The sequence below is a fragment of the Cydia fagiglandana genome, chromosome Z (assembly GCF_963556715.1).
Source record: "Cydia fagiglandana chromosome Z, ilCydFagi1.1, whole genome shotgun sequence".
Taxonomy (NCBI): Eukaryota; Metazoa; Arthropoda; class Insecta; order Lepidoptera; family Tortricidae; genus Cydia; species Cydia fagiglandana.
The window spans coordinates 8,135,620-8,162,816 of record NC_085959.1 but is presented as its reverse complement, the minus strand read 5'-3'; the positions used below and the strand labels follow the sequence as shown (position 1 = coordinate 8,162,816).

Here is a 27,197-nt window from a genome sequence, read left to right as displayed (position 1 = left end):
CACTTGGTCACACTTGGCAAACCCCTCCCCCCTAGTGTGACGTCACATTTTTTCTACGAAATCGCCAAATCGAATTAAGTAAGTACCTAAGTATTATTAATATTTTATCAAAATATTTTTGGCGATATAAATATTAGTAATTTCATAACCCAAAACTGCTTAGGAAAGAAAATTTAACGAATAAAAACGATTATCGTTTTAAAAACTTGTTATTTAAATGTACAGCGAATAAAATAATTTAAATAAATTTTCGGTTATTGATGAAGTTAAAGTGACGTCACAAAGTTTGTGTCACCCCCCTCCCCCATGTCACAATATGTCACATTTTCTTGACCCCCTCCCTCCCCCTAAACGTGTGATGTAATTAATGGATGACCCCTTATGGCTCCTCTACACGATGGGCCAGCGCCGGGCACTCCAAGGGACGCATTTAATATGCGTTAGAGGGCGCAAGTGATATTGCTATCTCATTCTACCGCATGGCTGCGTCCCTTTGAGTGGCCGGCGCTGGCCCATCGTGTAGAGGAGCCATTATTAAACAAAGTCGCTGTCTGTATGTTCGCCTGTCTGTATGCGGTTTTCACCTATCAATAGAGTGATTCTTCAAGGTTTAGGTTTTATGTAACCCGTGTGAAGTCGGGGCGGGTCGCTAGTACTGTATATACCCTATAGTAATTGGTTGTGTTACTTGTGTTAATTAAAATTTTAATTTCATTATTACAGATCCTGACGAATTTGAGAGAGTGATGTCTGAAATAAGTGAGTGTATCTCTTTTTCTTTTTAAAAATCAACAAAATTTTCTCTAATAGGCATACCTACTCCGCAAATACCATATTTTGGCACTGCCATTGAAACATTTGTGTGATTCTAAAGGCGATGAGACGCGCCTACTCCCATTTCTGACGTGACGTGAATCTTATTAGATGCTTGACTCATCAGAACAGAAGAAGCTGCATTACACGGGTGGCAGGCCCGTCCGCTGGAACAGCCACGTGTCGGGGCACCTGGAGCTGACGTGCCCGGTGCTGCAGCTGGCCGCGCGGCTGCCGGACTTGCGGCTCCGGCTGTACGTGGACAACGTGCTGCTCGGGATCCTAGCTCACCTGGTGAGGAGTCTTTTAAGGCCTGTGCACACTGGCTGCGTGTGCGTGACGTGCACGTGCGCGTGCGGCATTGTAGTATACAAATCCTTATGAGAGATGGCACACCGCTTGCGTGACGTGTGCGGCTGCAACATTTTAGCGCACGCGCACGTCACGCACATGCAAGCCGGTGTGCACAGGCCTTTATGCTTCACTTTGAGGAACAGAAGAAACTGCAGCGAAGAGCACTAGTGCTATCTCTGTCACTGTTGACTATTATACGCGAAGCGATAATTGTCAGGCTTTGATTTAATGCTATGAAAAAAATAGAATCGCATTTGTTTCGTTTTAAAATCAAACAAAACAAAACAAAAGCTACTCTGTTCCATTTAATAATGATTAAAGTTTCATTGAAGGTAATTGGTATTAGTACCTAAATATTCCTGACTTTGAACCCCAAGAGGATACGAGTAGGTAGGTATAGTCGTTTGGTTCATAACTAGCCCCGATCGGCAAATCCTTTGTCTATTGTTAAGTAAAACTGCACAAGTCATTATCCGCAAAAAAAGGTCGTAGGTATAATTCTAATTGGCACCTGAGTGCGGGCTAGTCCGACGCTCAAAAAACCTATAACGCGCCTTTGTTACGCATCTCGATGACACATTTTAGACTGGTTCTGTAGCGTTCGACTCGCCGGCACTCAGTAATTACTCATTCTGTGGTAGAGGGACCACACAAGAAGTGGCAAATTATTTGTCCATTTGTTCATTTTGAATCTTATTGCAATTTGGATAGTTGTTATAATTCAATAACCGGTTCTGACCGATGCACGCGCCATTTTACTTAACAATAGGCAAAGGATTTGCCGTTCGGGGCTAGCTACAAATCGAACAACTATATACACCGTGTTTTTATTGAATTCCGTTAACTTCGGGGTATGGTTAAGTACGTTTAAGAGAACTAAATGGCATAGTTATTTTAAAAAAAAAAATTTTTTTTTGCAGTTCAAAAAAGAATATATATTTAAAAAGTAATTAAATGTAGCATGTAGCGTTAACTCAACCAAACAATTGAAATCTGTGACATATCAAATATCAATGTCATTTCGAACATCGATCGACCGAGATTGTACTTAAATTTAGTAGCAAATGTATGAACTCATTCTAAACACTAATCAATAAGTAAACCGGCCCTAAGGCAAGTGTACACGCTTGTAGAGGCCTTATAGGAAAAAAATAAAATATTGATTATCTCCGAAATGGAGTTAATTAGAATATCGGTGTCTTTGAGAAATTTACTTGATTTAAGCTCAGGAATGCACCCTTGAAATTAACGGAAAACAAAAAAAACACGGTGTATAATAGATATGCCTTGTGATAAGTATCAATCGTTGAAGAGAAACAACCACGGTTGGTTGTCGTTTTATGTCTTATTAGCATACATCGGGGTTTTCGGTTCGGGAATGTTTTACACTAGCCAAATAACAGGTAAAAACAGTAAAAACTGCGTTAATGTACACGATTAACTCGAATTCGTGAGTGGCACTGCTGAATTAGCACCATTCTTAGTGCCCGTAAGGCCCGTCTTAGATATACCTATTTTTATTTATTTATTCGTATGGCATTTACAGAGTCGCTAATTATCAATTACAATATTTACAATACGATATCTAAATTCTTCACCCATTGGGCAGCGTGTGCATTAGACGAGTGAAGGGGACTTTAGGGCCTCTCCGACAAATTTCCGTTTCGGGCAACTATGTATAATGTAGTGTATAGTCTGTACTGGGGCCCCGCAGTATATACCTATGTCAAAGAATTACGGATATAAAAAAGGTTTTTATAATTAATTTTAGGAAAACAATCTTTGGGAAATCTCTACCCGTCTCGCAAACAATGACTACAAGGACCCCGACGACCTTGTAGAGTCTCTCAATCGCTCGAACGACGAAACTGCCGCCAAGATCAAGAAGTTTCTAGAAATTGTCCAACACTCCAGCTCAAACGAAGACATGCAGAAGTATACTACGGAGCTTGATCATAAACTTGTTCAGCTGCAGAAGGAGAAGATCGTTAGTTCTGTAAAAATATACTACCTAACAGACTTATTCTGATTTTAATAATAGATTAGATATGGATCTGATAAAGGTGACGTATCAGAGTTAAACCAAGTGAAGTCTGCAACGATTTTGATAGCACACGCAGTGCAAGTGTCATTTATACGTCATCATATCATAGAAGTATGACGTTTAAAATAACATTGGCACTGCGTAGTGTGATATTTTATAAGATTTCAAGAGTAAATTATAATTATTTTGTGTGAGTTATGTTAAACTTATGGGATTCAGTAGGTAGTGGTTAGAAATGTGATTTGTGTTTACCCGAATATTTATTAATTAATCTGTCGGTAGTCGCGAAAATGGCCCTTCTCTCTTACCCGCCAATTCGAATTATGAAAATGTATAAATGTAACTTACCATGGAATGGAACCATTCTCGCTTTGGCGCTTGAACCGGTAACGTATTGCGTAGGAAGTCTTACTGCTTGTTATGTTAAGAATGTCGAAAGTGTTGAAGTAAGAACTTAGAGTAATAAAGGTAATTGATTGTACGAAGGACTTTGATTCATCACAGTATGCTGACAAAATCGTTGCAGACTTTTCTTGTTCAGAACATATACCTAGGATAGTTAAAGTTGGCTCGATAGAACAATAATAGTATATCTTTAACCTGCATACGGTATCAGTATAATTTTAGTATAGGTAATATAGTTAGTGATATAGCCCAGGAGCATGCAGACGTATATTTTCAGAGTAGGTAATTGAGATAAAACCCACCGATGGCCATATCTTTTGTCGCAAGTTTAGCTTAGCGCGACGTGCCATATATTTTCTTCCTTAGGCCCGTTGACATGTATTGGATCCTCTACACGATGGGCCAACGCCGGCCACTCCAAGGGACGCATCAGCCATGCGGTAGAATGAGATAGCAATATCACTTGCTCCCTCTAACGCATAAATGCGTCTCTTAGAGTGGCCGGCGTTGGCCCATCTTTGTAGAGGAGCCATATAATGCCGAACGGTTAGTTAGTTCCCGGTTCCCGATTCGCCGGATTCTTGTTTCGCCGGATTGTTATATCGTGAGTTTCGTCGGATTCTCGTACCTATTCTCGGATTGTAACGTAGGTGGGTACTAAAATATAAATCCGACGAAACAGGAATCGGGCGAAACAAGAATCCGGCGAATGGCGAACTATCCTGCGACGAACATGCGCACCGACGAGCATGTGCATGTGCATGCACACCAGCGAAGTGGCCCATTTCGGCTGGTTTTACTGTCACGCGGACCGTCCGTGCGGATCGCTCCGCACCGCCAAATTGTATGAGAAAGCTGTCCGCGCGGTGCGGACCTGTCAGCTTTACTCTGACGCTCCCTGAGGGGCTACCGCGAAAACCGAAATCCGCAAATTGCGGGGATCTTTCTCTTTTACTCCAATGAAGGCGTAATAAGACTGACAGAGAAAAATGCCCGCAATTTGCGAACTTCGATTTTCGCGGTTATAGCCCAGAACTCAATACATATTGGTCCGATGCGGAGCGATCCGCACGGACAGTCCGCTTGATACTAAAACCTAAAGCCAGCCCATCGACACCCCATACTTTGATAAATTAAGAACGTACTTGTTACCAACATTGAGGCATAGAAATAATCTTATCGAATTAAAACTGACTGCTGTTGCATTTTGGTGGCACATACCATACTTGCTTTTAACATAGACGTATTATACTTACTTTTCTTTAGGTTGGTATGATTGGTAGTAAAACGTCAAACGTCATTTGAATTGTCGTGAACGTGGAAATACGTGGTTATTTTTTATTGTAATTGGTAAAATAACTTTAGCTGTTATTTAAATGGGGGCCAAATCTTTAAGGAAATGTGAACTTTGTAGTGGGTGTGTAAGAAGACTAACTACTGACGCATTTTTGGCCAAATTTCCACTTGATCCGAACAGGTCGGTAAACTGATGTTTGTATGCAATATTTTCATTTTTTACTTTGAGTCGTTAACAGTTACTAATTTAATTAGTTTTAGTCGTTTACAATCCATGATTAAAACGAAAATATTTTGTGAATAAAGTATTTTTAAGTAAAAAACTAAGTAACCTATGACACGAATAGTGTACGACCAATTTATCGATAATCTCTTTATTTCAGATGTCGATTATGGGCAAAGCTGAGGAAAAGGAAATGAGGATTTGGCGTATTTATTTACCTATTCAAAAGCTGAATGGAAACAAGTTCATTTGTGGAAATCATTCTCCATCCAGTGCCTTCAATAAAAAGGGACCGGATTAAAAAAGAATGTGCGAATATGCCTACTTGAATAATAAAGTATGTTATTTTTATCATGTAAAATAAAAAAAATTATATATATAATGTTCTTTTATTTTATTAATCCACGTAATTCTCAAAATGTACTGTTACAGTAGTACAGTAGGTAAATACAGCAGCACGTATCGCACATTTATCGATATCGATAAACAGTAGGTACTGGAGGTGTCGAGCCCTAGCGTTGTTTTTTTTTGTGTTGGTAGTATTGTGTGTGGTTTTTTTTTTAACAATTATGGCCTGGATGCGAGATCTTTAAGCCTGTATTTGGTGTGTTGGGATATGTACGTTCATAATTCGGTTCGAGGATTGTTCGAGAGTGCCGACTCTTAAAACGTAGTGATTATATGCTCTTTGCCTAAAGCCTTAGTAATAGTGCCCTTAAGGTAAAGCCTCCTCCACACTCGTACGCGAATCGCGGCTTCGCCCGCGATTCACGTGCATAGTCTGGAGGGGGCTTAAGAAGTAACAAGTCAATTGGGGGTCATCCATTAATTACATCACACGTTTAGGGGGAGGGAGGGGGTCAAGAAAATGTGACATATTCTGACATGGGGGAGGGGGGAGACACAAACTTTGTGACGTCACTTTAACTTCATCACTAACCGAAAATTAAATTAAATTATTTTATTCGCTAATCGATAATCGTTTTTATTCGTTTAATTTTCTTTCCTAAGCAGTTTTGGGTTATAAAATTACTAATATTTATATCGTCAAAAATATTTTGATAAAATATTAATAATACTTAGGTACTTAATTCGATTTGGCGATTTCGTAGAAAAAAATTGACGTCACACTAGGGGGGAGGGGTTTGCCAAATGTGACCAAGTGTGACAAGGAGGGAGGGAGGGGTCAAAAAACCTAGAAATTCGTGTGACGTAATTAATGGATGACCCCTTGCCTAAAATGAGCCATTTTTTCAGGAAAAAATATACTGTCGGCTAATATCAATAAAGACTAAAGCCTCGCCGTGCTGCAAGAAAACTGTCAAAATGATGCTGGCTGAAGCCAAAAGCGTCTACCAGGAGCTGAAGGAACTCATGTACAAGGTTTGGACTAACTTGCTTGAATCCGTCTAAAGGGGCCCACTGCTTAACAGTCCGCCGGACGGTATAGGCCTGTCAGAACAAAATTTTGACAGTTCTGAACAACGGGAAGGCCGATACCGTCCGGCGGACTGTTAATCAGTGGGCCCCTTCAGCAAGCCCTGCGCCGACGGTGTGGAAGTGCAATTTTAAAGGCCTTATTTTCATAAAAATATTACGGTATGATAACTTTTCCATGCTCTAGATCTGGAGTAATGTTACCATAATGTGGTGATCCAAAACCGGCCAAGTACGAGTCGGACTCGCGCACAAATTACCTTACCATTACGCAAAAAACGGCAAAAAGAACACGTTCATTGTATGGGAGCCCTCAAATATGTATTATATTCTGTTTTTAGTATTTGTTGTTATAGCGGCTACAGAAATAATATGTGAATATTTCAACTGCCTAGCTATCACGGTTCATGAGATACAGCCTCACTGGTGACAGACAGACAGACAGACATACGGACAGCGGAGTCTTAGTAATAGGGTTCCGTTTTTTTACCCTTTGGGTACGGAACTCTAAAAGTTTTGTGTTCAAGCCTCAGTTGCGTGGTATATTTATGTAGAGCAGAAAAAAATGCAAAAAGTGACTAAAAATTCGGTCAGGAACCTAAACATACACAGTCAAGAGATCAGGAAAAAAAAAAGATAAATATTACGGTACCTACCACACTGATGTAGATCCGTTTGCCGCTCCGTCGTATGAGCGAGACAGCATGTAAATATAATATAGTGATGACCCGCTCGCACACCGAAAAGCAGCATGCCCGTATCCAATGTAAAGATAGTTATATGGCTCCTCTACACGATGGGCCAACGCCGGCCACTCAAGGGACGCATTTATGCGTTAGAGGGAGCAAGTGATATTGCTATCTCATTCTACCGCATGGCTGCGTTCCTTGGAGTGGCCGGCGCTGGCCCATCGTGTAGAGGAGCCATTATGTGATGAGCGGTTATTTCAGACCCCAGACGGCTGGCCGCACATATCGGTATGGTTGCTAAGCAACGGGTCGCGCGTCGCTCACACCAAGATATCGCCGAGGGACGTCATACATTCAGTCACGCCGGAGCAGTGCGGCCAGCGATGCGGGAAAATACAGACGGTTTATCTGAAGGCAAGTATGAAACAAAATTATACATAAATCATAGCTCTAAAATCTTTTCGCGTTAAACCCACATTCAACACAAGTGACTTACTTTGACAAGCCATTAAAAACAAAAGACGATCGATTTGTCGCCAACATTTATCACGTTCCATAATCAAAAGCCTGTATTAAAAAAATATATACAATTCGTAATTTAAATGTTTACCAGTGGCCAGTATAGTGTAAAACATTCAGTGTGGCCTATGTACCTGTAAGCTAAGCAGGCAAACTATGGCTGATGCGACTTGTCACTTTTTATCACCGCGCGGATAAAAAAAGACAGAGTTAGACCAAGAAAAGTCTGCCACTATTTTGATAGCACACTCAGTTTGCCACTCCAAGGGACGCATTTATGCGTTAAAGGGAGCAAGTGATATTGCTATCTCATTCTACCGCATGGCTGCGTCCCTTGAAGTGTGTAGAGCCATCAGGGGTGGCGATGAGCCGCAAGGGCATACGTGGGGACATTCGCCCACTCTTCAGTTTGACCAGTCCCCATTTCAGCACTCATTCCTTTTAGTTGTTATGGATGCTGAGCTCACGTTACGTTAGGGCTGGATTCCCTTGCCTGGATCGATATGCATCTATTTTCAGAACTAGTGCAATGCAATGCATCCTGGTTGTCCGTTTTAATACAGGTTATTACGACGGCGACCTTAAATTTAATTCAATTCAATTTAATATAGGTATTTATTTCAGTCTGAATAGGTCCATAAAATTGTTAGTATTACAATGTACTTACATTTAAGAGTTAGTGCCTACATGCTAAACATACATTAAAATAATTAATAAATAAGTATATAATTAGTTCCACGGCACTTAACTAATTAACATGTAATAAAAAATATATCAAATTAAATCCAGGCTTTCTGGAAACTTCATGTAGTTGCTAATTGATTCATGTCATGAATGAAACGATTTTAAAACTAAAATTAAGTATATGCGATACTCGTATCTGAGCGATGTTAAAATTACATATAATGTATTCTACGAGTATGCATGGGTATCTCTTTTGATAGGCAAAATAATAATAAAGACATCAAAAAATAAATAAAAGTTTTGGACAAAAATTTTAGTTTTCGTTCAAGCTTTTATGCTGACTGATGTACTTTTCTTTCCACAGGCAACTAATACTCATCGAGAACATTCTAAAAACCCCAAACACCTTTATGAAATGAACGAAAATTATTAGTTTTGGACAAGTTCGCCATTAACTTCTGTGCCGGCCTCGCCAAGGTGACAATCGCTATCGCTACGACAACGGAACGCTTTGTCTCTCTCTATCACTCTTCCATATTAGTGCAACAGTGACAATTGCGTTTCGATCGCTATACGGAGCGTAAGCGATTGGCATGTTGGCTACGCGGCCTGATTCGCACTCGCACTAGTTAAGAGCATCAAGTTTAGATTGGCCTCCATGTTTATTCGCTGTTTTGGCTCCTCTACACGATGGGCCAACACCGGCCACTCCAAGGGACGCAGCCATGCGTTAGAATAAGATATCAATATCACTTGCTCCCTCTAACGCATAAATGCGTCCCTTGGCGTGGCCGGCGTTGGTCCATCGTGTAGAGGAGCCATTTGCGTTGTTTCAGCCAATAAAATGCCCTCATCACCACCCGGTGGACTGCAACTGCATCTCCGGAAAAGTAGAGCTGCTCGCGTGGATGGGCTTGTTCAGGCATCGCGGCATATTCCAGTATTGTATTCCAGATGGGTACAGAATTAACGAATCGGGCCTTGGCCTCGAGTGTGAACCAACGGTATGTTTATATTACTGTACTAGCTTTTGCCCGCGACTTCGTCTGCATGGAATTAGTGACAGCAGCTAAAGTAGGCATAGTGCTGATAGCAATCATCCAATTCGCGCATTGCTTACTTCAATTATTAGGCAATTCATTAACTCTTTCAATTCCACCCCACATTGTTTCATAGGCTTGAGACATCGTAAAATTCTGTTCAGCAAACTATGGAACACACGGTAGATCCCATGGCCTAATTTTGTTAACTACTGACGTAGTTGTATTTCACTTTTTTTATATTGGTGCTTGTTGTGGTATGAAGAAAACACACTTTTTATATATGAAAAGTATGTATTTTCATTAAAACCATTAAATTTATACAGAGCGTCGTTAACTTGGTATGGGTTGAGAAAAGAAGAGCGTGAGTGAACCGGTGAATGGATAAACTAATGGAAACATTCGGTCAATTAAGGTTGCGTTCAGAAACATGCGTTCAGAAACAGTGCTTTGCTGGCCTGACATAAAATTTATGTATTTTTATTCATTATTAAAATACGATGGAATATAATAAATGCACTACATCTGTTATCATCGATAGTTTCGCTTGCACTCAAAATAGTCTTTATGCAATGAAACAGGCCCGGACGGAATTCATTCAATTAAAAGATTAATTGAATGAAAATTGCCACCGGGCATTCGAGCAGGGGATATTTTTGGACACCGTTCAATAAAATATTTCCATACTGTCGTGATGTGTTATTTTAAAGATATTTTTGGGCATCATTACAAAAGACTGAAACGAATGCTTAAATATTTTCCGTACGTAATAGTAACTTATGGCGAGACGACTTAAGGGGCCCACTTATTAACAGTCCGCCGCAGGGTATGCGGATTGTCAGTTATTCGGAATTGTCAAAATTTTGACACTGACAGGCCAATACCGTCTGGCGGACTGTTAATCAGTGGGCCCCTTTAGACACCTTCATCAGTAACTGGCCGGAAAAAGCACAACAACGAGAGATGTGGGGATCAAGGGGAGAGGCCTTTGCCCAGCGGTGGAACACTATGACGGGCTAAGGAAAAAAAAACTTGTCATCTGTCTTATTCCGCGATAAACTGATAATTTTTAGTTGGTTTGCAGTTCCTCGAATGCTGCGTGAACATCTATCGTGCTAAGCTGTCCGGCTCGAGCGATCTCAGCGGTCTGTCGCCCTTCGTGAGAATCCACTTTATGAACAACGTCAAAGATACACAGGTTTGGCTGTCTACTTTCACCCTCCTATTGTGTATTAACCCTTTTCGTCCTGGTGGTAATCTATAATAACCACCTATTTTCATATATTTCCCTTCAAAGTTGACTAAACAAAGTAGTTTTTTCCCTTATTTTAGTCATACCTAAGTCATAAACTACTACAAAAATTACTCTTTACATATAATAAACAAGAATTTTTAACGCAGGGGTTAAAAGTGTGGGGGATGCGATATAAATCAATATGCAGATCTGACTGAGATATTTTAAAATAGATGTCAATAGTTTAAAAGTTCCGTCATAGATCTGACCACTGTTGATTTAGACATAGAAAAAGCACAAGATGATGATGATGATGTGATTTGTATTAGATATGTCAAAATACCGCCTACCCGGTTTGGAGTGAGGTGCTCCGTATATCGTGCAGCGCTAACGTGTCCCCCCAACGCCTGGAGACTAGTCCACCGGAGATACTCGTCGAGGTGTACCACTGGGATGCCACGCAAAAGGTACTCGAAGGGCCCCCCCACATCTGGCGTCTTTCGAGTGTCGGCGTCTACAACTCTATGGCCGCTGCTCGACGCAACGTCGACGCAACTGCGCAGCGACGTCATTTTCCATAGCGCTGACCAGACGCCGACGCTCGAAAGACGCTAGATGTGTGGGGGGGGGGGGGGGGGCTAAAACTACCCATCTATAAATAATCCAATACTACACTACATGTATCTTTACCTATAGGTATTTAAATAAATGTAAACAAACAATTTGTACATTTTCGGGTAGTTATAACATTTATTGGTTAACCAACCAAATACAAAACCGCCTGGATCAGTCACTTAACGACCTGACTTTAACTGGCCTAAGGAGCCATTTGAGGTTATATTTTGTTTACTTTTATTTAAATACGACCGTAGTTCTGTAGAAAGCGACTAAAGTTTTATTTTTGTCAAAGTGACTTACACCCTAACTCAGTAGCTTTGGTCGCTTTCTGCATTGATAAATAAATTTAGTTGGTCGTTTTCTGCATAACTACCCTAAAGATACAGAATTAAGTATCAATACCAATATTATAAAATCAAATGTAGGGGCATAGCAGTAACCACTGTTGATATACAACAAATTGTGTCAATATATTTTCAACAATGTTATTATCGTCTTAACACTTTCACTGCCCCCGACGCACATCCACCGTCGTAGCTACGTCCACCGTCATACAAATTTGTTCCTAGGCCACGCCCCTGGCAGTGAATGCGTTAAAATCTTCAATCATATTATGGCTCCTTTTACGTTTTACATTTTCTCAGGGTAAAATAGATCTGCTCGGTCGAGTCACGTTGACGCCCGAGTTTTTGGTATCTGAAGATTTGGAGCCACCGCCTGCGCTGGACTGGCTCGACCTTCGTCTCTGGAATGAAGACGTGGGCAAAATACAGATGTCCGCGCAACTTACGCAAGTTAGTATACAGTGTGGAAAGATAAGTCGGGCCCTGGAGGGAAACTACCTTAAATCTTTAAGCTGGCTCATTTTACTTAAAGGAGACATTCCTTTATTTTTAAAAAGAAACAAAACTGCATTCAAAATATTTTTCTTTTTTTCTTCAATTTGGCTGGTCTACAAAAAATCTTGAGTACTGAATATTAGATTTTATGGATATTTTGTACGACAGACGAGTGTAAGACCTAATGTTTCTTGGAGAAATGTTATAATCAACATTAACTGTATCAACTAGAAGAATAAAATTGCGAGTTTTATTTTTTTGAATTTTATTCGGTTCGAGTCCCGGGCGAGGCAAACGAGTTTTAGAAAATCTTTGAATGCAGTTTTGTTTCTTTTTAAAAATAAAGGAATATGTCTCCTTTAAGTAAAATGAGCCAGCTTAAGGATTTAAGGTAGTTTCCCTCCAGGGCCCGACTTATCTTTCCACACTGTAAGTATACGCTCGCCATCAGATACTCGTATATGAATTAGTGAAAATGAATTACGGCTCGATTCGGAAAATGAATTAGATTTCTACTAGACTTCAACAAGTTACGATATGGATAATTTAAAGATATTTGTTAGATAGATATGTCAAATTTGACGTTTCCGCGATTCTAGAGGTCTTCTTGAACGATTTCGACTAGTTATGACTTAGATATCCAAGTCACATCTAGTCGATATCTAATGTAGATCTAGTTGATCTCTAAATCGTCTCTAGATCTTGTGATTATCTCGAAATCCGAATAGGCCTGTTCGATACTCACTAGATATGAAATGGTAAAGTTATGTGACGTTCCACTGCAAAAGGTACATTATGGCCGGCGCTTACGTCGCATAGCGCTGCAATAATATTGGAGCGGCGTTAATAATAGCGTAAGCGCCAATCGCCATAAGGTACCTTTAATCGTGGGACGTCACATATCTTTACTATATCGTATCTAGTTAATCTCTAATTCATTTCCCGAATCGCGCCGCTAATTGTGTTTGGGTTTTTTAGAACTGTCTCGATGAATATTAGTTATCTAGAAAGCCAGTCAGCGAGAAAAGCTTGTATGTACAATTGTACAGTCAGCCAAGAAAGTGGTCTACCATCTGATTGATAGAGTCGAAAAGTGGTAGACCACTATCTTGGCTGACCGTACCAAAAAATAAATTTTGGCCAACAACTTAATTTATCTTATCTTATCTTATAGAACAACAACAGTACGCTAAGCAAGACATGGATCAACAGAACACAAGAGCTGCTGCAGAGGTCGAGTGACCAAGTCGTCCGGACTTTGTTGACCTCGGACGTGCCGGAACCGCTACCCCTGCATATATTGCCTGATAATAGGAGTTACAAGTTATTATAACTTTGGGGCTGTCCATAAATTACGTCATCGATTTTTGACGATTTTTTAATCCCCCCCCTCTCTAAAATCATCCAAAACATGCTCCGAATGACCCCATTTCCTACTACGTCATGCTACTATCATCCGCATGTCCAGACCCCCACTCCACTAAATTTGAAATGACGTAATTTATGAATAGCCCCTTTATATGTTTTTTTGACAGGCAATAGTTATATCTTAAGAGTCACACGTACCCGTGGCCAAAATGTAGCTCCCATACAATCGACTCTACATGAAACTTGGCAATTAGCCTAAGCAAATTAGAAAAATCTGCGGAAATAATTCGTGTAGTTTTGAAATTTGGTACAGGTATACCTTGTGGTGTCCAGATAAACATACTAAAAGTCCTCGAGGGTAGGGGGTATGCTGGGGGTGTAGAGGGGGGTTGAAGGTACTTTTTTTCATATTTTTGCTCACACTACAAGGTATGCCTGTACCAATTTTCAAAACTACACGAATTATTTCCGCAGCTTGCCCAAATTCGGCTTAATTTGACGTGGCTACATGACATTAACTTAACATATATCTATGTCTGGCGCCAGTTTTCGTTATACAAAGAAGTTAGAGCAAATAGAAATTTTAAAATGTGACGTCCCACGGAAAAAGGTACCTTGTGGCGGCCGGCGTTTACGTCGCATAGCGCCGCAATAATATTGGAGCGGCGTTAATAATAGCGTAAGCGCCCACCGCCATAAGGTACCTCTTTCCGTGGGACGTCACAAATATGTATGTTAAACTTCTACTTGTTTTAATATTAATGATATATAAGTATACTTGTTTTAATATTAATGATATATAAAATTTAATTATTCATAGGTGAGTTTGGGAAAATTAATTACATATATGGTTTAACTCACGTTAAACCTTGAAACCTAACCTTGCTAAGGCGCCAAACATTTATTACGTAAGACGAACTTTTGACCCCCTCCCACCCCTATGTAAAAAAATAAGAATAAGCTGACCCCCTGAATGTACTTAAAGGAAAAAGCAAAGTTTTGTACGGAACACTAAAAATGAGTACATGTTGGGTTTGTTTTAGTGTTTATTTAAAATAACAGTTTTGGAATATTTATATCTACGTACAAAGGTACTGGAGCCCGTTCAAGCTAACTCTGCACCGTATTTGATAGCATAGATTGTAGAAGTATTATTTTGAACGTCATAATTAGGTACAAAGAAATTAAAAAATCGCATCTTTGATCTTACGTAAGAACTATGAAAACCCCCTCCCTCCCCTTTGTAAGAAAATATAAGATATGTGCCCCCCTAACTGCCGCCCCTAACTGCCCCCGCCGCCCTTTGTCGTCCCTCCCCGTCACCCCCGTACCGCGCAGGCGAGGACTATAGTATGATTCTCGACAGTTTATATCCGAGAACCTACAATACTTGCATACTTGTTTTTCCATACTTTTTTTAGAATCGACGTATACTTTTGGGGTCTCCGAGAAGTGAGCATCACGAACAAGCCCCTGGTGACCTTGGAACTGGAAGACATCACCATAAAGTCCGCGATAATTACCCAGTGCAAGTCCAGCTGTAACTTTCCTAACGCACGGATCTCACAGGTGACGTAAACTCGTATACATACATACATACATACATACATACATACATGCATACATACATACATACATACATGCATGCATACATACATACATACATACATATACCGGGTGTGGCCTGTAATATGAGCAATAAATTAAACTGTAGGCTGTACACCTCATACTGACCAACATTTGTTCAGCGACTTTTAAAAATAACTTGTGGTTTGATTTTTAATACACTCTAAAGTTTATTCTAAGACGCAATGTATTGCGAATTTTGTTATGTTTAAGGCGTGACAAGCAACGTCAATCACAATGATATGGCGTCCATTGAAGATAATATTTATTTTGTATGAAAAATCAAGAGTCATAATACTTCAACTTTTTTAAAAGTTGTAGAACAAAAGTGTCACCGTTTGAGGAGTACAATCTATGTTTTAATTATTTGCTCATGTTATAGGCCACACCCGGTATACATACATATATTATATAATCACGCCTATTTCTATTTAAATCTTCAGAAACTTCGCGTTTGTACGGGACAACGGTAGACAATTTAATGGAATGCTCCTTTCGCTTCCTTCACTTTCATAACATTCCTCATACACGCTCGCCGGTTTAGGGTGCTCTTGACCTGGCCTTTCTTCAGGATTTCCACGATCTGATCAGAGAAATAAATAACATAAATTAAGTCCAAGAAGAAGACGTGTTTCGGAAAATCAACAAAAAAATATGTCCGAAAAAATTGCGCCATACCTTTAGCCTATACTCGTGGAAATCTCGTGTAAACACCGTTTAATATTCAGTGAAAGAACATGGGTCAAAGTCTATAATTTTGGCACAAAAGCGGAACGATTGGGAAGTAAAGTGGACACAACCAAAAAAAAAACAAGGGTTTAGTTTTCCACACAGATTTGTAATTTTCACAGATTCATAAATATTACACAGCATTAAAGGCTTGCTACACGGTCGCCGACAAGCCCCCAGACCGCGTGGCCTTGGCCAGTCCCGGACCGTGTAGACAGTTGTTACCAACAAAATTTGACCAAAACTGACCAAGGACAGACCAAGGTCAGACGGTTAGTAGGCTTGTCGGCGACCGTGTAGCAAGCCTTTTACTAGCGGACTAATACACTGTGAAAATGATAGACAGCCGGCCTAGCCGAGGTTACAATCGCTATCGCTTCGACAACGAAAACCATTATGTCTCTCTATCACTCTTCCATATTAGTGCGACAGTGACAGTTGCGTTTCGATCGCTACGGAGCGTAAGCGATCGGCGTCTTGGCTACGCGGCCAGTACTTTTATACATATCCACATGCATTTTTATTGGCGTTTTAGTCAACGATTGTCACCTTGGATATGCCCTCTGGTGTACTAAATTACCTCATCACCATCATTTTATTTATGGATCATAAAATATCAGAATAATTTTAAACATACCTGCAGATTTATACAATTAGGTACCTATATAAATTAGAATTGCATAAATTTTATACAATTAAGTACATATATACTTATTAAATCTTGGTATTTCCTTTGAAGTAAATTTCAAATTTTCAAATTACAAATATACTTTATTCATAGGCCTAAAAACAAGCACTCGTGAAAATACCAACTTACCATTCATATGTTATGAATGGTAAGTTGCTATTACATGTATATTATCTTAAGCCAATAATTATGTGTATGATGTCATCCAACTCATCCAAGCTAAACGCGCAAATAAATGTTTGCCATCCCGGGTGAAAGCGAAATGTGTGTAGAATACTTATAATAATTAGGTACTCAATGTAAGTAGGATTAATAAATATTATCAGAGCAATTCATTGATCTTACACAATTTATGTGAGTTAAATGGTCCGTTTAAATTGATTTATTCATATATTCCCGGAAAAAAATATTTAGTTAAACTCACAGATCTTAATAAGGTTTAATCACTTTAATATTTTCTGTGGTTAAACTCTGGCAGTAGTGACCGCCAAGTATGTATTTTTATAAACATCTTTAATAGTTTCCCTTCGACGTCTGTATTCAGCCCACAACTCCCTATGTCGTCTCAAACATAGGAACCCTATGTTGCCAATGCTAATGGTTAACATACAAACAATGAGACCTAGGTTATACATAACCATATCCACATGCAACACTTCTAGCACTAGTATAGGAAACAACGTCGAAAGACCCGAAGGCACACTAAAGCCACAAGCTAGCAATATCTTTTCAACAAAATACCTCCATGTGCCACTTTGAGCCAACGTAATTTTAACTATAGAACGGAGCACTGATAAATATAAAACAAAAGTTATCACTAGCAATAAAATGTTTACACCATAATTAAAACTGACTACAATTCTTATTTCAAAGTAATACTCTATGGCATACACAAATAGTACTTCAACGAAAGGTAATATCCAACAAAAAATGTTCGCTTTCAAATATTTTCTGCTAATCTCATTGTTGTTAACTTTGACTATGTCTAAATATAACATGGATATTGTAACAAATAACCAGTGGGTCACTATAATTCTAGGCACTAATAATAGGAGCACAATCACAATAGGGGAGAGCTTATAATGAGTATACAAGTTGAAGCCCATCATATTGATAGCGCTGGCGAAGATGAGACTTAAGAACACATAGTGGTCGAATTTCCTCCATTTTGATAGTACGATCCAAGAAATTGCTCCAAATATTAGACTAATCATAGATAATATTAAAGTGATTGCAAACAGGGTGAGAGCGCAGGTATATGCTGCTTGGTGGGCCGGTGTTTTGTTTGCTAGCGTAGTCGTATCACCTATCAAAATCGTCCCGAATTTGGACTCCCCTGAACCTTCCATGTTTTGCGTCTAGAACTTCAAGGCTTTCTATTTCGTCTTTTTTTCGATAACTGGACACATTCACTAGTAACAGTTATTATTCGTTTGAATTATATCTGCTCTCTATATTAATAAAGTATCACTTCACATACTTAATGTTTTTTTAAATAACTCTATATTACCTATACCGTATTATTTTATTATTAAAATATTTTAATGATTGCAGTGTCGCCGTAAAATCCCAAATGACTTCACTTTATATATACATTGCGAAACGACATAATATCATAGAAATTAATCATTGAAGTAAAAATAACCCATGGCCATATACCGGGTGTGGCCTGTAATACGAGCAAATAATTAAAACATAGATTGTACTCCTTAAACGGTGACACTTTTGTTCAACAACTTTTAGAAATTATGAAGTATATGGAGTCCCTATTATTCATACAAAATAAATATTATCTTCAACGCCATCGCCACACCATATCATTGTGATTGACGTTGCTTTCGCAATACATTGCATCTTAGAATAAACTTGTGTATTAAAAATCAAATCACAAGTTGTTTTTAAAAGTTGCTGAACAAATGTTGGTCAGTATGAGAAGTACCTACAGCCTACAGTTTAATTTTTAGCTCGTATTACAGGCCACACCCGGTATGTGCATTAAGATTAATCAAATAATTGTTTCGAATCGTTTTCCTCGGTGTGCGGGTTATACATATTATATTATATCACATATATTATAATATATTCATGAGTTACCCATTGGATTTACCTTTTTAGAATATCCTTGTGTAAACAAAATCGTGTTTGATAAAACGGATGAATTTTAGAGAACGATGTAACGAATAAGAGTAACATTATTATAAGAGTTACGAGTGTTTAAAATAAAATTATGTATATATATGGTATATGTACATTACGTCCATGCAAAACATAGGTAAGTATACTGGTATTACCTATGTTTTGTATGGAATATTTATGTTGTTCGCTCCTTATCGCTGTTATTCCATTTAGTCCAAAAAGTCGACAAAAGTCAAAAGTTATGGTTAATATACATCAAATTGTGTTAAGATATTTTCCATAATGTCCATATCCAGAGAGGAAATTGGGGACTACGTTTGTATAGAGAAGCCGTTCTCCACTATCCTCTTAAGCGACACTTCCTCTGTCTATCTAAGACACATATATACACATTAAAAATAAAAATATTAAAAACGGGTCACTCAAGCCCCGCGCTGCCCGTCAACGCAAGCTCCTGATGACACTCCTCGGTACGGAGTGAATCATATCGAGCGTTTTTCGACTTAAAATACGTAAGTGACCCGTTTTTAATATACCATCGCCAACACAGTATAACGGTGGACCATATGCCTTTTGTAATAAGGTCTTAACTTTCTATTTTATGGCTCCTCTATATAATGGGCCAGCGCCGGCCACTCCAAGGGACGCAGCCATGCGGTAGAATGAGATAGCAAAATCACTTGCTCCCTCTAACGCATAAATGCGTCCCTTGGAGTGGCCGGCGCTGGCCCATCGTGTAGAGGAGCCATTAAACTTGTTATTTAATTTCAGACATTCCGAGGTAACTTGACCAACGGATCCCAGTTGACAATCAAATTGTTCGACACAACCACCTTCGGACGAACCCTGTTCGTTGGTTCGAACGTGAAGAGGCCCGAGAAATACCTTCTCACCTGGCTGTCCAAGAGTGAAAGGGATGAAAAACTGCTTCTGAAGCCTGTAGTGAACAGTCTCTTCATGCAAGGTGATTGTGGTGGGACATTCTCTGAAAATCTGCCGTATTCGAACTTCAAGATATTCACAAGAGGCGACACGTACTAGATCCATTCTAGATACGTTATAGTTTAGATATCAACTAGTTCTCTTTTGCAGCGCAATTCGGGTAACCAATGTCACTTTTACGTTAGATAGAGTAAGATATCTATTAGATGTGAATTGGATCTCTAAATCGTTCAAGAGTTGTTCAAGAGTATCTCCAGAATCGCGCAAATGTCAATTTTGACAGGTTAGATCTTAAACATATCGTTATCGTATCTTGGTGATGTCTAAAAGATATCTAATAGATGTCTATTTCAAAATCCGAATCGGGCCCAATATCTGCCGTTGCGTCTAATTGCCACGAGTCTTTTCATACACTTTGTATGGGCGCGGCAATAGCCCGCCGCAGACAATTTGTTTGAGAATGACCTGATATTGAGATTACTGATTGATTTGTAAAAGTAAAATAAATGACAAAAAAGAAATAAAGAAAATCTTGTCTGATTTTAGTAAGAATAAGGGCATTAAATTGCTCGTTGTTTATTGAGTTAGAAAAATTACTGATCACGACTTAAATGTCACCCTGTATAATAATAGTGTTTCTACTTGAAATAAAAACAAATTATTTTTTTTTTCTATTTAATTTGTAATAATAAATTAATTTGTTCTAATAGATAAGTACCTCTTTACAATAGATATTCATTACATAATGCTACCGTTGTTAGTATTGACAACTAAATTAACTTATTGGTCCCAAAATGGCTCAACAATTAATAGTAGTTTATGTGACTGCTACATAATGAGAGGCATTAAAATACGAGTGTGGGTTTAAGAAACGAACGTTAGTGAGTTTCTTAATAGGATCACACGAGTGTTTTAATGCGTAATTATGTACAGTTACATACACTACTTTATCTAAACACATACTTAAAACTAACTAAAAGATAAACTGTACGTCAAATGGCGGTGAATGAAAACTTTTTTCACGCATGTCACACATCCGTAGTTTTTTTTAAATTCCTAGACAAAAGAATGAAGTCCCTATTCTCATGTCATTCGAGATCAAATATCGTGCAATTTATATTAAAAAAACATACTAAATTGACGTTTCGAATCGATAACTGTTTTAATATCTATGGATACTAGAATAGAGACCTACTTGAGTTTTGACTGCTGTTCCAAATTTAAACTCATAACCTACAAAAATCTATAACGTTATGTACATTAAAGTACAAATTTTCCTACTGCCACAGATAAGAAAGTTCTCATAGTAAAATTGGTTGTAATAAAGCTAGTCATTTCCTACGGTTTCTGAACGCATTATAGAACACTAATGACATGTGTGTAGATAAAGTCTATGACCGTACCTCTGGAGAAAACTTTCACTTTGGAGTACAGGGCTCTATAACCGCGAAAATCGAAGTTCGCAAATTGCGGGGATTTTCCTCTGTCACTCTAATTACGCCTTCGTTGGAGTAAAAGACAAAGATCCCCGCAATTTGCGAATTTCGGTTTTCGCGGTAGCCGCTCAGGTTTTCCATCGTATCTTCTCGGAAACGTTCGTATTTGTCATGCTACTACAGTCAACTTCAGTACTTTATGTACCGAGACTGACTGAAATAGCAAGACACGTTCGTACGTTTCCGTGAAAATACGATGGAAAATAATTATGCACTACATCTGTACAGTCGCCATCAGATATATCGGAGCTGCCAAGGTGTTCACAATATCTGAACACGCACTCTAACGCCTTTACAATAGAGGCGTGTTCAGATATTTGTGAGCGCCTTGGTCGCTCCGATATATCCGATGGCGACTGTACATAAGGGGTCATCCATTAATTACGTCACACCAATTTCTAGGTTTTTTGACCCCTCCCCCCCCCTTGTCACACTTGGTCACATTTGGCAAACCCCTCCCCCCCTAGTGTGACGTCACATTTTTTCTACGAAATCGCCAAATCGAATTAAGTAAGTACCTAAGTATTATTAATATTTTATCAAAATATTTTTGACGATACAAATATTAGTAATTTTATAACCCAAAACTGCTTAGGAAAGAAAATTAAACGATTAAAAACTATTTTCGTTTTAAAAACTTGTTATTTAAATGTACAGCGAACTAAATAATTTAAATAAATTTTCGGTTGCTGATGAAGTTAAAGTGACGTCACAAAGTTTGTGTCTCCCCCCTCCCCCATGTCACAATATGTCACATTTTCTTGACCCCCTCCCTCCCCCTAAACGTGTGACGTAATTAATGGATAACCCCTAAGTATAAAAACGTTGCATTAAAAATTGTATTTTATACGTCTACAGTAAACCGCAAGACTTTTGTCAAAAAAACTTTGTCGTATCCCGTTTTCGACAAACCTAAAACCTACAAAAACGAAGATGAGAAAAATACAAAAGTGAACTGGGAAAACATTAAGAAATTGTTTTACAAGAAGGCTTGCGAGGAGGAGTTGATGCTTCTACCTATTTACTCTAAGGAAATAGACAACGCCGTGAAAGAGACGGAAGATGATTGGTGGGCGAGATATTATACTTCGTTAAATGTAAGTACGACGGTTTTGACGACCGGTCTGCCCTAGTGGGTAGTGACCCTGCCTGCGAAGCCGATGGTCCTGGGTTCGAATCCCAGTAAGGGCATTTATTTGTATGATGATACAGATATTTGTTTCTGAGTCATGGGTGTTTTCTATGTATTTAAGTATTTGTATATTATATATATCGTTGTCTGAGTACCCACAACACAAGTCTTCTTGAGCTTACTGTGGGACTTAGTCAATCTGTGTAAGAATGTCCTATAATATTTATTTGTTATTTCTTTATTTATTTTTCTTCTTAAGTTAGGTTAATTATAATATGAATATAAAAGTAAAATATAAAAACACTTACAAAACAATAAAAAAAAAATTATAAACACATTATAAAAAATCTAACCTAGGGTGCCGCCGGCAGCGGGGCAGGGCCCAAGCTGCCGGTGGTCAGGGCCGCAGAGTGAGGAATCGACGTACTATACGCGCCGTGTCCAAAATTACTGCCTTCTGCATCTGACCCTTGATCCAACCACCTAGCGAGAGTCTCTCTAGGTGTTGGTCGAGACTCTTCGCTATGAGACCGTTCGCTGACACGACTATATTAGGAACAATGATCGTCGAGTCAACATCCCACATGGCGGTTATCTCGTTATTTGTTATTTATTATTATTAAGTACGTCCAATCAAATCTTTAACTGTATCCAGTTATCGGCAAATTTCTGATTTTAAATAGGGGTATTTGCAAATTTTGAAATTGGAAATCTTATCTGGACTTCTGGAAATAATTAAATACATTTTTAAGTAGGGACTCAAAATTCGAACTTATATTGATTAACCCTTCAAGTGGCGGTCAACCCGTTAATGGTCGCATCGAAAAGCAGTAGACTGGCGTCACATATTTGTACAGTCATGACTGACTCATGACTGTACAAATATGTGTGTTCCAGTTTCTAAAATACCTTTTTATAAATCTATAATCCGCTTACACAGTTTATACCTCCATTGAAAAGGGTTTGTTTGTGGCGATCAGCACCCTTCGATGTATAAGTTCCAAGTCTCACAATAACATAGACCTTAGAGCATTTAATAACCGGTGTCGCCTTTAGGAGCTTACCCCTCTGCCGAAAACCTTGCACAATTGGCCTGATGACAAATTTTGGAATCCCTTTTAATATTGTCGGTACACTTGTATTGGTTCCGAAAAACACAATATTTCAGCTATACTCATAAGATTTAACATAAATAATTGCATTTTATTATAGCCAGTTTAAACCTCGCGCGAAAACGCCTCGCACGCCATTTGTGACGTCATAAATTATGGTGGTGGTAGCTTACATACTTACAGTTACGAATTTCCATTGAATCCGAATGATATTGTTAATTCAGCACCATATATTACGATTAGGGATGATAAATACATTACAACAATTGTTCACAATAAGTCATTTTATATAAAGACTCTCACACGGTTGCAATTTAAGATGAATTATTTAGATACATGTAAATTTTGAGTGAAAATCACCGAGCGCCGGATTTACTTTTTAATTTTTAATTTTTTCTAGTTACGACAACTAACATGGCAATGATAGTTCCGTTCAGCCAAATAATTAAAAAAGTCTTTTGGGGAAATATCGTATTATTCAGCATTTTATTTATATAATATCAAATAAATATTTACTTTATATAGTGTAATAATATTTTTTGGACGTAATAAATGTTTAGTGGCGAAACAATATTTTTTTTGAACCTCTAAGTAATCTCTTTGGCGAGTACGTAATGGATTACAGTCAATGAGGTTGTCTATGTTGCTCTAAGAAATATGTCATGCATTGATGACGTCAACTCTTACGTCGCCTCTGATTGGTGTTTCAGTCAAAATGGCCGAGTGGAGAATTTCGCACTTTTATTTTATTGAATATATTAATAATCCTTCAGTTTATACTGAGATTGGGCCATATTTTAGAATCATATTAACATATACGTTTCTTTGAAACCATTATTTCCATGATTCTTTGTTACTGTCATCAGGCCAATTGTGCAAACTTTTGTATGGACAGACGTTTATGGCTAAGTATTTGTACGTTACGGACAAATCATGTACTTACATTTGACGTGTGTATCCTCCCCCGCAAAAGTCCGCAGACTTTTTTGTACAGAAAATAACAGCCAAGGCGTCTCCAGTTACTAAATGCTCTAAGACATAGACAGATCAAACGGATCAGGATGCCTAGCCAAGATGCCAATCGTTATCGCTACGAAAACGAAACGCTGTATGTCTCTCTATCGCACTAATATGTAAGAGTGGCAGAGACCGAAAGTGTTTCTTTGTCGTAGTACAAACTGTTGGCATCTTGGCTAAGCGTCCTGTAAAGTTTCAGTGGGCGCTATAATATCCTCGAGTATCCCAGACTGATATGAGATTAACTCGCGACCTTCTCTTCAAAGCGAATTATCTCATTTCAGAAAAATAACATCCCACAAACTTGTGCCAATACCGTCAAACGACACATAGGGTCATTGCACTAGTTTTCGTCTTCTTGACGAAATTTGAATATACGTATATATTCAACGTACGTGAGCATTTGGACTTATTGCAATCCTTAATGTCTAAACAATATAATAATATCTGCTACATCAAAATAGTATACATTTCGCTAGTAGCAAATTAAACATGAAATATATTATCTGCTAATCTATACTGCCTCTCTTGGAAAGCTAATTTCTTGAAATAATTTTATTATGAATTTTACTTGAATCCGTCAAGTGCACGAAAACAAGAGCATGGACTAAAACTAGCGCATATACCCTATATTAGTCACCCAACGCTATGAAAGGTTAAAATAGAAATGAAAGTTTTGACCTTATTTATTACATACAGGACAAATCGTCTGGCGACAGTGGGCTGGCCTCCAACCAGATAACGGTGAGCTATCCGATATAACCTCTATATTATATATATAATATAGAGGACTATATAGTCGGACTAAAAAAAGTCTGCAGCGGATTTGATAGCCCACGCAGTTCAAGTGTCATTTATACGTCATAATTTCATAGAAGTTTGACGTTTAAAATAACACTTTCACTGCGTCGGCTATCAAATCCGCTGCAGACTATTCTTGGCCTGACTCTATACGTATGGGCACTAATGTTGAAGTCACGCACACAACTAAATTATCATATAATTCATACCAGGTGTGGCCTGTAACACGAGCAAATGATTAAAACATGATTGTACTCCTCAAACAACGACACTTTTGTTCAACAACTTTTAAAAATTATGAAGTATTTAGAGTCCCTATTATTCAAACTTTATTTATTTTAGAGTCCCTATTATTCATACAAAATAAATATTATCTTCAATGGACGCCATCGCCACGCCATATCGACATTGCTTGTCATGCCTTAAAAATAACAAAATTCGCAATACATTGCGTCTTAGAATAAAATTTAAAGTGTCTTAAAATCAAACCACAAGTAATTTTTATAAGTTGCTAAACAAATGTTGGTCAGTATGAGGAGTACAGCCTACAGTTAAATTTATTGCTCGTGTTACAGGCCACATAGTGTATATAGTACGTAGATCCAATAGGGCAATAAATTAAACCAGATATATAACTTATGCGTCTACTTAAACATTCATTAAGACGTTTTTTGAAGTTAGACTTTGGTATTTTTTTTTTAAGTGAAAACTTCTTTAGCGGCGCTGTGCCCTTTTTAGGTGGGGAAAAAATGTTAAACTCGAGACAGCGTAAGGCGTAAGGCGTAACCCTCTGACGGGCGGACAATGTCATTGTGTTTTTTTGATTTAAATGCCATCTAGTGAGTTTCCCTCAAACTGGTATTAATATAACTATAGTACTCACAGTGATGTGCCTAGGGGTTTCAAGTAATGCGACGAAAAAACGCTAGATGGCGTTAACCTCAATTATATATAGTGCTGCAGACATTTTGCACTAGATCGCGCTGTTGTTAATATTTTGGGTTACAATGTTGTTGAGTTTTTACTTCTGCCTGCATTCCCGGAGTGCAACCCGTTGTTTTTTTAGTGTTAATTTATCAAACAGAATAAGAGACTCGGGCCTCCGTAGATCGTTAAAATTCCCTAATGTTTTTATATTTCAAGATATACGATTCAGAGTTAGAGGAGCAGCCCGACTTCGCCAGGTTCAAAGACTGGTGCGGCACCATCAAGATCTACAACAGCAACAAGACAGGAATACCTGACAAGGACGAGAAACTCCGCTGTGGGTACTTAAAGGTAAAACTAAATAAATTAATAAATAAAATTCAGCCTACCCCTCTCAACCCCCTAAAATCAAAAATAAGCGGTTTTGACTTATTCACAGTGTTAGTAATGGTACTTGCCATAACTGTTCCAAATTTTAGGTACCCTACATCACGCGGTCTTTGAGAAAAAAGCACCGCGAACAGTTTTGTGCGGTGATCTAAAAACCGGACAAGTGCGAGTTTTTTAGGGTTCCGTACACAAAGGGTAAAACGGGACCCTATTACTAAGACTTCGCTGTCCGTCCGTCCGTCCGTCCGTCTGTCACCAGGCTGTATCTCACGAACCGTGATAGCCAGACAGTTGAAATTTTCACAGATGATGTATTTCTGTTGCCGCTATAACGACAAATACTAAAAACAGAATAAAATTAAGATTTAAATGGGGCTCCCATACAACAAACGTGATTTTTGACCAAAGTTAAGCAACGTCGGGAGTGGTCAGTACTTGGATAGGTAACCGTTTATTATTTTTGCTTTTTTTTTGTTTTTTTTTTCATTATGGTACGAAACCCTTCGTGCGCGAGTCCGACTCGCACTTGCCCGGTTTTTTTTAATGTTTTCAAGTTCTAAACATTAAATGACTCGCAGAGTTTCACATTTCTTAACTGCTAAGACAAAAATGGCTTGTTTACAGGTAGAGTTCGGACA

General features: G+C 38.5%; 1 protein-coding gene across 1 annotated transcript in view; it reads left to right on the top strand.

The window, feature by feature from the left end:
• The window catches only part of LOC134679283 (otoferlin-like), a 48,002-nt gene that overhangs the window by 6,358 nt on the left and 14,447 nt on the right, over window positions 1-27,197 (top strand). Inside the window, exons 9-22 of the mRNA XM_063538180.1 lie at window positions 724-759; window positions 941-1,107; window positions 2,939-3,154; window positions 6,393-6,518; window positions 7,523-7,675; window positions 9,301-9,468; window positions 10,589-10,702; window positions 11,068-11,205; window positions 12,001-12,150; window positions 13,370-13,518; window positions 14,985-15,132; window positions 19,514-19,706; window positions 22,039-22,277; window positions 26,371-26,520. Of these exons, the coding sequence (XP_063394250.1) occupies window positions 724-759; window positions 941-1,107; window positions 2,939-3,154; window positions 6,393-6,518; window positions 7,523-7,675; window positions 9,301-9,468; window positions 10,589-10,702; window positions 11,068-11,205; window positions 12,001-12,150; window positions 13,370-13,518; window positions 14,985-15,132; window positions 19,514-19,706; window positions 22,039-22,277; window positions 26,371-26,520 (2,147 nt within the window). The remainder of the gene's footprint in view (window positions 1-723; window positions 760-940; window positions 1,108-2,938; window positions 3,155-6,392; window positions 6,519-7,522; window positions 7,676-9,300; window positions 9,469-10,588; window positions 10,703-11,067; window positions 11,206-12,000; window positions 12,151-13,369; window positions 13,519-14,984; window positions 15,133-19,513; window positions 19,707-22,038; window positions 22,278-26,370; window positions 26,521-27,197) is intronic.